Source organism: Ruditapes philippinarum, unplaced genomic scaffold (assembly GCF_026571515.1).
Source record: "Ruditapes philippinarum isolate M1 unplaced genomic scaffold, ASM2657151v2 ctg3442_1_1_1_1, whole genome shotgun sequence".
In the NCBI taxonomy this organism is placed as follows: domain Eukaryota; kingdom Metazoa; phylum Mollusca; class Bivalvia; order Venerida; family Veneridae; genus Ruditapes; species Ruditapes philippinarum.
This window is the reverse complement of record NW_026867251.1, coordinates 31,232-44,394: the sequence shown is the minus strand read 5'-3', so window position 1 is coordinate 44,394 and position 13,163 is coordinate 31,232. Positions and strand designations below refer to the sequence as shown.

Below are 13,163 nucleotides of genomic sequence, written 5' to 3'. Positions count from 1 at the left end.
GTCAGTGGTTGCCATGGAGGTCACTGGTTGCGATTGAAAGTCAATTGTTATTATTAAGTCGATGATTGCTATCAAAGACACTGCTTGCTGTGGAAAATTAGTGGCTGATATATATGTCACTGGTTGCGATGGAAGTCAATATTTACTCTTGGAAGTCAATGATTGCTTTCGAAGTCACTAGTTGCTATGGAAAATCAATGGTTGTAATGTAAAGTCAATGGTAGTCTGGTTCCCTGTCTAGATTTATTACGGAAACTTAGTACATTGTAAAAGGGGAGGGAACTCTAGACTTAGTCAATTGTTGTTATTGAAGTCACTGGTTGCTATATAAAGACAATATTAGCTACGGAAATTCAATGGTTGCTAGGTGAAGTAAACTGTTGCTATAGACAGTCATTAATTACATGGATGGAATGGCATCGGTTGCTATGGAAGTCAGGAGGCTATGGAAAGTCAATGACTGCTTTGGAAGTCACCGATTGCTATGAAAAGTCACTGGTTGCTAAGGAAATAACTGGATGCTTAAGAAAACAAAGGGCTGCTTTGAATGTCACTTGTAGCAATAAGAAGTCGGTGTTTTATATGGAAGTCACTGGCTGCTATGGTAGGTTACTGGTTGTTATGAAAAGTCTGCTATGGAAGTCACTGAATCGTACGGCATTGTTTGCTATGGAAGTCACTGGTTGCTATAGAAAGTCAATGATAGCTTTGGAAGTCATTGGTTGCAATTAAAAGTCCATAGTTGCAATGAAAGTCACTGATTGATACATAAAATGAAAACCCATGACCGCCCGGAGTTGGGCCAATTAAGACCGTAGTGCTATCATTTGAACAAACTTGGTAGAGGTCTACTAGACAATGTTTAATACCAATATCTTAGCTTTTACCTCAATTGTTTTAGAGAAAAATATATTTTAAATTTTAATCTTAAGCATATATGGAAGCCCCGTAAGGTGGGGGGGGGGCAAATTTTAACATAAGAGCTATAATTTGAACAATTTCTGTAGAGGTCCGCTAGACAATGTTCCATGTTAAATATCTCAGATTTAGCCCTTGAAGTTTTCAGGCAGAAGACTATTTTTAAATATTTACTTAATTTTAAATATAAGAAATTTAAGAAAAATCCATGACACCCGGATAGTCCTAGCGCTAAAATTTGAACAATTTATGTATCATCATCATCATTATCATCATTTCTTCATAGATTGTTCAAATTATTTGGCCTGCAAACAAAATTTCAAAGGTCTAGGCCTTGAACTTTTAGGGACGAAGATTTTCAAGATTTAATTTTTAAAATCTATTTTTAACTCTTCTGACCTAGATTGGAACAGAATGGAGCAGAATCATTTGAGCAATTTTATTACAGCTTCATCTAGGAACATCCAAAGATTTTTATAAAGTCTGACCTAATGGAGACATTATTTGAAACAAGAGCCAAACTGGTCATACACCCCAATAGGTTTTGGACACAGAGATGTCGTTTCTTGTTGATATATCTGATGGTTTCAGAGTTATGTCCCGGCCAAAGTTCAAAGTGTAGAAATTACTCCAAGGTAAGGCTCTTATGCAATGCGCTTCTACTGTGTGTTTTTCATATTTTTTTAATCAAACCGAGCCTGCAACATTTTCAATTTTGCCGTGTTAGGCTTTCTTTAGGGATTCTGTATTTATCTATCTTATGCAATGCGCTTCTACTGTGTGTTTTTCATATTTTTTTCTGAAATTGGGACATCTTGCTATCTGTATCTTGCGCTGTCCTCAAAAATCCAAAACGACTAATACTCTTCTGGAGATCTCGCATATACGGGCAACCGATGGCGAGTATTAAGAAACCCAAGTACACACACATTTTTTTTCAGTTTTCACACACGTCAGAGGTTTCTTAAACTTTTCAAGTTTCATTTACAATCTTTTATGGAAAACTTTGATTTCAGAGTGTAATGTACCTTCCAAAACAGAAAGCAAAGAAGGGGTGGGGAAGAAATCAGAGGGGAAGAAGGCAAGGAAAAATGCCAACAAAAGAAGGGGTGTGAATAACGGCCGGAAAATGGGATAGCATGCCATACGAATACCGTCCGACAGCCGACCGGATATCGCACGTATACTTTACCGTCACCGTACGATTGTTGCAAATAGGCCAGATAACGGAAGGCAATTGGACATTTATCGTACGGTAGTCTGTCGATTACCTTAAGAATATCGACCGGTGTCAGGAAAGAAGATGACAAGGGTTTTCACCGGGTGACCGGGCGAGTACCCTTCGGAAACCGTCCGAATGCCTAATTGACCACAGACGGAGAATGACCACCAACTTCTATCCGGACATGATTGAAATGTTTCTCTCCATTCTCAAATTATCAACGGTGTCCCATCGATCCCTCTATACCGGCCGGTCCCCGCTTGTAATGTGGCGTAGGCATTTGTGACAGGTGAGCTAAGAACGGATGATCGACGCCAGACAAATTGAGATCACAAAAGCTTGCCATGAACACTTTGCGCTCAGCTGAACTAACATAATGAACTTTACTTAGTATCAGATAAGTAAGGGCCTCTATCCGACAAAAAGTAACAGTTATTCTAAATACAGCTCCTCGTACAATTATAGAGCACTATTCGGTGCAATGCGTCGAATAGAGATCTTCGAGTTACACGACAATATCTATATAAATTGTGCACCTATTAGGCCTGTATTCAGAATCGATACTTACACTCACACTCATTGAGTAAATCCCATATAGTTGCCTAACTGTCAAGACAGTCCTAACCTTTCAGTAAAGTGGTAATCAGATTATAAAGTAAGTGTTGAGTAAACTCAGGAACGTTGAGAATCTTTGAGATTAGGAGGGGGCTACCTTGAGGTGTCCTCAATAAAATAATACTGAATACCACTTAGTTTTGAGTATTGACTTTGAATTAAGTTCGTCGCATATACATTGAAGTGCATCATATACGCGAACTGGCAGTATTTTTAGAGGAAATAAATGTTGAAAAACAGATATTAGTGATAGAGATGATCCTATTAAATTTCTGTCAGAAGTTGAATTTTATCAGAAATTTTGATTTTCAAAGGAGTGTGCACATTTTTTACCCCGAATGATACAAGTAGTATGAAGTATCAGGAGTGGATTCAGCTCACGGAATACCAGTTTTATGCCTAAAAGAAATGAATTTATACGATTTCAAGTTGGAAATGTTTTGAATTTCGTTTTATCCATAAAACAGCTTGTCCTGTGATTGTCAATGTGACTGTCCATGATTCTGGACTCAAACCTCGGACGATTTGTCGTATGCGTCTAAATATAGGCCTATGTAATATATTTATGTTTTAAATAAATGCCGTTTAGTTATAAGTTTCTATTGTTTTGTTTATGAAATATTAAAAATAACGGTTAGATACAAGTTATATCACGCTTTTTGAATTTTTGGAATGACATAGAATTCCCAATCCATATATTTAAAGATATTTCAAAGGAAAAATTCTTACGGCGTCATAAATAATCACGACATAAAGTTAACGTTGATGACGTCAGAATATTTTCATTTAAAAAAATCCAAATCCATCTAGCAAAACAATATGATTTATGTACAATACACTTTACTAAGATCAAGTTTGTAACTTTAATAACAGCTGTATAATGTTTTACAGGTATTCCAGCATCACAATAAAACAAGGTTGTTTTGTTTGTTTGTTTGTTTGTTTTTGGTTTTGTTTTTGGGGGGTATTATGTACAAAATCATTCAATTTGATTTAGAAATTTTAAGATTCTATATTTGCAAATACCAACGACAAAGATTTAAATAAAACAGTATTGTTAAGGGCACGTTATGCCTCTTTCTATTTTAATTCTTTAGAAAAATAATTAAAAACTGTTTAAAGTTGCACTTAACGTACAGCAATGTCTTATGATGGAAGAAAAATGTAAACAATGTAGTATTTTGACTTCCATACAAAATGATTACGCAACATGTTTGTAAAACTTGAAATGTTGAGAACAAAAATGATAGGATTTCTGAGGCATAATGGGCCTTTAAAAATGTCATAAAATGATTAAGAAAGCAAACAAAATTAAGTATTGCAAAACAAATCATTGACATAAAAAATTGATGCTATTTTCAAAATATAGTTTACGCTATTGAAATAAAACAAATATTTCTAAATGCTTCAGTTCTTTCATTACTTTCTTTAGCTTCTTTTTTTCGTCCTGTTTTTCAGGTTTTTCAAGATTATTTTGCTATTCTGGCATTAACTGATTGAAAACTATTAAGTTCTCTTTAAATTTCTCCTCATGCTTTTGTTTTATCGAACATATTTTTAAAATCGTTTTTTTTTTTTAAAAAAAAATCCACTTCGGTGAAGCACACTCTTTTAAACTACCTGGTTACACTTTTACAATGTATATTGAGCGATGTTTTGCTATACCTTACCTTTCGTGAGAGAGACTTCATAAGATCACTCGATATACATTGTAACAGTGTAACCATGTCGTTTAAGAGAGTGTATTTCACCGAAGTGGACAAATTTTGTTAAAGAATTAATTATTAAAAATCTTAGTGTAAAACGTAAGTGGTATTCAGTATTATTTTATTGAGGACACTTACTTTATAACCTGAATACCACTTTACTGAAAGGTGAGGATTATCTTGACAGTTAGGCAATTATATGGGATTTACTCACTGAGTGAAAGTATCCATTCTGAATACAGGCCTTAGTGCTTTACTTGAAAGGATCCCTATAAAGTTTGACAATGCTAATTAAAATATAGAAAAAAGCTATTATTGCAATATAAGACTACTTTACCACTGAAGATTGGGTTTATTTTCCACACTGTGATTGGTCCTTCGGATGCGAATTGTCCCAGGGAGAGCTCAAAGAAAAAGATTGGCCCACCGGCTATCACCAACATTATTGCATATGGAACCAGAAACGCCCCTGTAAAGCAATTGAATACTTGAACAATTGTTCACAATATTTTTAATAAAAAAAAACTCACATAAAGAAATTCTAAAGTTAACAAGAAGGCCATAATGGCCCTGAAATCGCTCACCTGAATATAAAAACACTACATGGCAAGGAACAAGTAATATTTTAAATGCAGATATAAAATCTAAATCTTAAACTGTTTATCACCAAGTTCATATTTTTATCTAAAATAGTACATGTGTAAAAACATTTACTGGTTGCTATAGCTAAGGGAAAGAGACAGTTCACAAAAGATATGTACATATTAAGAAAATCAATGGCCCCCCGGGGCGGGGACAATTTTGGCCCCAAGGGCTTTTATTTGAACAAACTTGGTAGACACTCATTAGAAGATGTTTCATGCTAGATATCTAAGCTCTAGCTCATTGGGTTTTTTAAAACAGACTTTTTACAGAAAAGGAAAATCAAACACTCCCAGTGTAGGGGCCAGTTTTAACCCTAGGGCTTTTATTTGAACAAACTTGGAACACACCCATTCATAGATGTTTCATGCTAAATATCTAACCTCTAGCTCTTTGGGTTTATTTTCCATTTTTTTCTATTTGAATATATGGAAAATCAAAGACCCCCTAGGGCGGGCCAATTTCAACAAATCTGGCAAACACCTATTATGCTAAATATCTAATCTCTAGCTCTTTTGGGTTTTTTAAAAGAAAATTTTACTATAAACATATATGTTTTATATAGTTTTTACTATAAACATATATGAAAATTGACCACCCGTGGCGGGGCTAATTTTGACTCCAGGGCTTTTATTTGAACAAACTTGGTAGACACTCTCTAGAAGACGTCCGGCCGAAATGGAATAAGGGGATTTTACTTTTGTTATTTTCTTTTGTTTAATAGGGGGCCATTTTGGCCATTCAATTATGCAAATGAACGAATGACATGAATCAATTTCAGTTTGTCTGTATCATAGTAGTGTGTTAAGTTTTCATGCCTAGTAATGGAAATTATGTTTATACAACACACAAACAAAAGATCCAATGTTCTCAGGATGAATATGTATAACTAATGTTTCAACTTTTCTCTATTATAAGTAAATTTGTTGGAAAAGTTCAAAGTTCTTTCTCAGGAAACAGTTTTTAGGAATTGACAGACAGACGGACTGAAAGACACTCTGAGGTAAATCTTTAAAAAAATGCCCTGGTTGTTACCAGAATATAACATTTTAACAGCAAAATTCTTAAACGAAAGAGGAGATAATTCCTGAAATAAAGCTGCTAGACTTATGAACATTGTCATACATGATGTGAGTGTAACAAAGAACAATTATCTAAAGCTTTAAAAAAGATACCAATTATAGTCACAAAGAAGAAAATTTATTTAAACAAGAGGGTCATGATGGCCCATATATCGCGCACCTGATTATGAAGGCTCAATCCTATTTTATTTTGGCTGTGTGACCTAGTTTTTTACCACAGATGACCCATATTTAAACTTGACCTAGAAATCACCAAAACAACTTTTCTGGCCAATTTTCAGGTTATTTGGATTACAACAGTAGCCTCTAAGGTGTAAGCAAGGTTTTTCCATATAAGGGCTGCGTGACCTGGTTTCTAAACACAAGTGACCCATATTCAAACTTGACCTGGAAATCTTCATAACAATAATTCTGACCAATTTCCAGGATATTTGACTATAAACAGTAGTCTCTAAAGTGTAAGCAATGGTTTTCCATATCTGGGCTGTGTGACCTAGTTTCCGACCCAAGATGACCAATATTCGAACTTGACCTAGAAATCAATAAAACAACCTTTTGACCAAAAGCTCTTTCAGTTATTTACAAGAAAACTTTTAAGGTATTCACTATATACATATAAGTAAAATCAATGACCCCGCCGGGGCGGGACCAATTTTCACCCTAGGGCTTTTATTTGAACACACTTGTTAGACATCTACTAGAAGATGTTTCATGCCAAATATCTAAGCTTTTTAGTTTTTTGCAAGATTTCTTTAAGTTTTCACTTTATACATATAAGGAAAATCAAAGACCCCTGGGGCGGGGCCAATTTTCACCCTAGGGCTTTCATTTGAACAAACTTGGTAGCGTCCACCATAGATGTTTAATGACAAATATCTAAGCTGTAGCTCTTTCAACTTTTTACAAGAACTATTTTTAAGTGTTCACTATATACATATAAAGAAAATCAATAACCCCCGGGACCGCCATGTCAGCGCAGTAAATGCGCAGTGGAAACGCAAAAACTGCAGTAGAAGCGCAGTCTGAACGCAAATAATCGCCAATTAAAACGCCGCGGAAGCTCCGTAGTATCGCCATAATCGCCGCAAGGGCGCCGTGAAGTCTCCATGTCATCAAAAATATCACATTTTTATTGCGATCTCGTGGCGCTTTGTTAAATTTAACAACGCCGTGCAAACGCAGTGAAAGCGCAGTTTAGTGTGACAGGGCCTTAATCCTTCATTCTCCATAAAGTAAACTGTAGTATTTACAACAGCGGCCATGTGTATGTTTACCTCCTATAGCCATGTGATGGGCTTGAGCGGGAAGTGGCCCGGACATAAATAAAGTACAAAGTACTGGTTCTTGTGCACTGCACTTCTTCTCAATAAGATCTATTATCCTATGAAGTTTCAAGTCCATAGCTTTTATAGTTTAGGAAAATGGCCCGAAAAAACTAAAGCATGAAAATTAACAAAGAACAATAACTAAAAAAATAAGGTTTGCAGAGTAATGCTTTTTAAGCACCGCACTTCAAGTCATTGTAAGAACCATGTGAACCAAGTTTGGAGTCAATCCGACCAATAGTAACTGAGTTATGCTCCAGGCAAAAATAAAGTATGAAAATTAAAAAAAGGCAAGAACTCAAAAATATGAAGTACAGACTACCGGTTCTTGTGCATTGCACTTTTCTCATTGAGATCATCCTATGAAGTTTCAAGTCCATAGCTCTTATAGTTTAGGAGAAAGGGCTCGGACGAAAAAAGCTTGAAAAAATTAATAACTAAGAGCAATAAATAACTAAAAAATAAGAAGTGCAGTGTAACGATTCTTGTGCACTACACTTCAGGTCATTGAAAGAGGCATGCATACCAAGTTTGGAGTCAATCCCATAGCGACTGAGTTATGCTCCGTATGAAAATAAACAAATGCCAATAACGTGCAGAGTACCAGATCTTGTGCACTGCACTTCTTCTCAATGAGATCTATCATCCTATGAAGTTTCAAGCCCAATGTTTTTTATTTCGGACGGACGAATGGACGGACAGACAGACAAACGGACGGAGGGTGAACCTAAAGTCCCCTCCGGTTAACCTGTAGGGGACTAATGAATAAATAAATAAATAGATAAATAAATATATGCTTACCTCCTCCATTTCTATAGCACAGATAGGGAAACCGCCAAATGTTACCCAATCCGACTGCATAACCAATACATGAAAGTATAAAGTCTAATTTGTGACCCCATGTTTCCCTTTCTATCACTTGCTGAAAATGAAACAATTTAAGTATTAGAAAGAGCATCGAAACACGAGGCTATCTGATTTTACGAGGGGGCGTAGCACCCCCCCCCCCCCCCCGAGTAAACTGGCCAATATATTTTTTATTTAATCAAACAGCCGCATACGGCTGCGAAGACATTACTCATTATCCCTCATCAAGATTATTTCCACGAAATTGTTTACTATTCAAACCTTAACCTGGTAAATTTATGAAATGGTTTTGCTCAGCTGTTTACTTGGAACAGTTCATTCAAAGACTGAGCGATTGGTATTAGATATTTAATGCATTTGAACAAATGTATTACCTGAGTGAGCAAATGGTCACTCGTATGGATGTGACCTGGCTCTGTACTGGTGGCCTCTTTAACGGACATTAGTCCTGTAAGTTTTGTAAAAATCTATAGTAATGCCTAACATAACGGTAGATTACGGTAGATTCGTATGTTTTTCCCATACAAGTTAACATATAATAAGAAAGTAGGGTAAATCTTTACCCCAACGGTTATAATTTATTTAACTTTAGCAGAGAACAGTAAGGTAATGCTTTTACAAGTTTTGGGTATTATAGTACATGTATCTAAGTAAGATATCTTTTGAACATAAGTGACTTCCTTATATAAGAGAACAAGAGCTGTCACCCAAGTGACGAATGCCCCCTAAAGGTATCTTAAGCATGCAGGTATTATGAAAAGAAAAGAGAATGAAAGAAACTAATTGATGAATATTGTTCTTGATAGCATGAACCTTCAAAATATAACTGTGAACTTGACCTTTGAAGAAATTACGTGGTTCTTGGACGCGACAAAATGTTGTTATGAGATAGACATGTGTGCCAAATTATTTCAAAATCCCTCAAAGCATGACAAAGTTACAGTCCGGACATGTATGTGTATCTTCAAACTCTTCTCAAGAGAATGAGTACCTTCAAACTATAAGTGTGACCTTGACCTTGAAGGTAGCGACACGGGTCTTTGTTGCGACATATCGTCTTGATGTGGTAGACATTTATGCCAAGTTATTTTAAAATCCTTCTATGCATGACAAAGTTACAGCCCGGACACGAATGTGTGTACCTATAAACTCTAATTGTGATAAAGTGAAACTTCGAAATGATAGTGTGACCTTGATCCTTGAGGTAGAGACATAATTCTTGGACGCGACACATCGTCTTGATGTGGAAGACATTTATGCCTAGTTATTTTAAAATCATTCAATGCATGACAAAGTTACAGTCCGGACACGAATTAACTGGCGACGCACAGACGAACAATTAAGTGGGGACGCACAGACGGACGCACAAACGGACGAGGTGGGGACGTAATTCTTAGACGCGACACATCGTCTTGATGTGCTAGACATTTGTGCTAAGTTATTTCAAAATCCCACCATGTATGACAAAGTTACAACCCGGAAACGAATTAAGTGGGGACGCACAGACGGACGGATAGACGGACGAGGTAAAGACGTAATTCTTAAACGCGACACATCGTCTTGATGTGGTAGACATTTGTGCCAAGTTATTTCAAAATCCCTCTATGAATGTCAAAGTTACAGTCCGGACACGAATGAAGTGGGAACGCACAGACGGACGGACAGACGGACAGACAGACGGTGCAATTATATTATGCCTTTCTTCGGGGGCACAAAAAATAAATTAAATTAGTAATCCATTTTCACAGAAGTTCACCAAGCAGATTGCTACAGCCAAATATTTGTTTTGATCCGGTTTAACATCACGCCAACACAATAATTAAAGGACATATGAAGACTTTCAAGCTTTACTGGTGCATTATTTCAGGCATAAAATATACAGACACTTCTTCTCTTGATTGTTTTCTATTATTTTTATGTTCAATTTATTTGCAATGGAAGAAAATACATTGACTAGGTCGCAAATAACTTGATTAAATTCGCCGATAAAAGGCGTTAAACCCGTGTAACAGTTCAGTGCCATATATGAAAAAAAGAATCATATTTTTCGGCGTTACCGTGAATCGCTATTCACGTACATCAGCGTTACCTCATAAAAACGACTTGAATCACATTTTATCAACTTATTTCAATTTTCTATATCACAAGAAATTTAGTAAATGTCACTTGCCTACCGAAAATCGAAATTATATACATTGCTGTACTTATAGGAGCCGTCAAAAAGCCAAAATCTCGCTCAAAACGGTGGTCAAGCCATCATTTTCACGAATGATCTTGAAAAGTAAACAATTTCGTGGAAATAATCTTGATGAGGGATAAAGAGTAATGTCTTCGCAGCCGTATGCGGCTATTCCTTTTTTTCAGTTCGGTTAAATAAAAAATATATTGGCCAGTTTACTTACCGCGTTGGAAATCCTGTCAGGTATCCGCCATTTATTGCACAATTCTGCGTTACTTATTGCACGAATGGTGCGTTATTTTCACATTCCGGCGTTACTGGATATACAAGGTGATCATAGTCAAACATAAACACACGTTCCCTGTTGTCACAATTTGAAACCCCAGAAAAAAATAACCAATGAACGAGCACCTAAATATCATATATCTATCGCTTTCCCTTTCTCTGCCGTCTCGATAAGTAAACCCCAGCAAAAATGAGATGTGTGAAGTTGGCGGCCTGGCGGCGTGAAGTTGGCGGTCTAGCGGCCCAGCGGCGTGAAGTTGGCGGCCGCTGGGCGGCCTAAAAGTTGACGGTTGTAATGTTATAAAAACAATAAAAATGGCAATGTATGATGTTCTTAGGACAAACCTTGTTATTTTAAGTTATGTATATGTGTCACAAATGTATTTATATATTGGTTGATGTCGATGTGCTGTATATGCATAAGACTGAATAAATTTTCTGTTCTGTTCTGTTCTGTTCTGTAAAGGATATATAAAAAGGAAAAAAAATTACTTTGAGAAAGATTTTTATTTAAAAAGCCGGAAATTTTACAGTTGTAGAATTGTTATAAATATGATAAAATCGGGACATAATGAAGTTTTTAAGACTATTTTTGATATTTAAAGGTATATCAAAAGGAAAAAAAATCACTTTGAGAGATTCTTTTTTCTATCATTTTTGTGAAGTTGGCGGCCTGGCGGCTTGAAATTTTAATGTTGTAAAAGTTTGGAAAAGAATTGAAAAACGACTCTTAATTAACTTTTAAAGACATATCTTATCATTAACAGTTATATCACATTAAGAAAGGTTTTTTTTTCTCTAGCGACTTGGCAGTTGGAAATTTTATAGTTGAAGAAATGTTATGAATTGATATTTAAAGGTTTATTAAAAGAAAAAGATCTTGTTCAGAGAACTTTTTGATTTTATCATTTTTGTGAAGTTGGCGGCCTGGCGGCCAAAAAATTTAATGTTGTAGAAATGTTATTTCAACAATAAAACTGCATTTAATGAAGTTCCAAAGACAATTCTTGTTATTTAAAGGACATATAAAAAGAAAAAAATCATTTTGAGAAACTTCTTTTATTTGATCATTTTTGTGAAGTCGGCGATGTAACACCGCAAAACGTCCGTACCGCAAAACGTACGTATATGGACGTTTTGCGGCGCATATCGACGTACATTTTGCGGCAAAAGGGCATGGTCCTGCCGCATAACGTCCATATTTTAAAGTTTATATAATTTTCGTTAATTTTGACCAGTTATTATTAGGTGTTATTGTGTGTTAATTTTTGCTCACCTGAGTATGCGCCTTTCTGTCTGTCCGTCCAAGTTAGATTATAGGCTAAATCTAACCAAAAAAAAAACACAAAAAACAACAACAACAACAAAACGCACTATATTTCGCCTTGTAAGTGCTTTCGTTTCTTCTCCATTGTTACAAAATTTTTATACAGAATATGTATAACAATAAGGTCTCGACCAAGTTCAGTTATGAGCTAATACGACTGAATATGTAAAGAGTTATTTGCCTTTGAATAATAAAAATAAAGACATATTTTAAAGTCAAATTATTGAATTGTGATAAAACTGTCATTTCTTTGTTATCAATGATCAGATGTCATTCATACATTTATGACAGGACGGACATCTTGAATAGTTCAACTATAATAATGACCTTGAAATGACCCAACCTCAAGGTCACTATTGAATTTTGCTTAAATTACCATATCTTTGACATTTACAGATATTTGGATATTGATGACCATTTCAGACGTAGAATTGAGTACTCATATCAGTTACCCAGATTCCGACCAAGTATATGTACTTCCTTTTTATTTGTAATATTCAATGCTATCTACCCTTGTCATGTTGAGCCTTTATAGGCAGGTGTGCGATATAAGGCCACCATGACCTTTTTGCTTTGTTATATTAAAAAATTGCATTGTTCAATTATAAAATTACATTATGATATTCAAACAAAACGCGTACATTACGATATTTTAAAATATGCTTTAGTTTTTATCAATAGAACACATTGAACTTCTTTTTCATCATTTCCTACGCGAAAGAAAATTTGTTATAATATACTCATTTTGTTATAATATACTCTATTACACGTTATCTATGTAACTTATAGGCGATATTTATGACAATTTCAAATTTGCAATTACTAGATTTGTAGTTCAAAATATTTGAGCCGTGCCAAACAGCAATGCACACTATCGTTTTTTTTTTCCACATATTGATGATGTTCAAAAATTACAATCTCATCTTTGAGAAAATATATTAAAAGTTACAGGGTTAGTTACTGACCCGATTCTGGGATACACGGTTCTGTAGGAA

General features: G+C 35.4%; 1 protein-coding gene across 1 annotated transcript in view; it reads right to left on the bottom strand.

Moving 5' to 3' along the window:
* LOC132735417 (sodium- and chloride-dependent glycine transporter 2-like) overlaps positions 1-8,433 on the bottom strand; it is a gene marked incomplete at its 3' end in the record, with an annotated part of 38,081 nt that extends 29,648 nt beyond the window's left edge. Inside the window, 2 exon segments of the mRNA XM_060722360.1 lie at positions 4,799-4,930; positions 8,312-8,433. Of these exon segments, the coding sequence (XP_060578343.1) occupies positions 4,799-4,904 (106 nt within the window).
* Between the last annotated feature and the right edge of the window lie 4,730 nt (positions 8,434-13,163).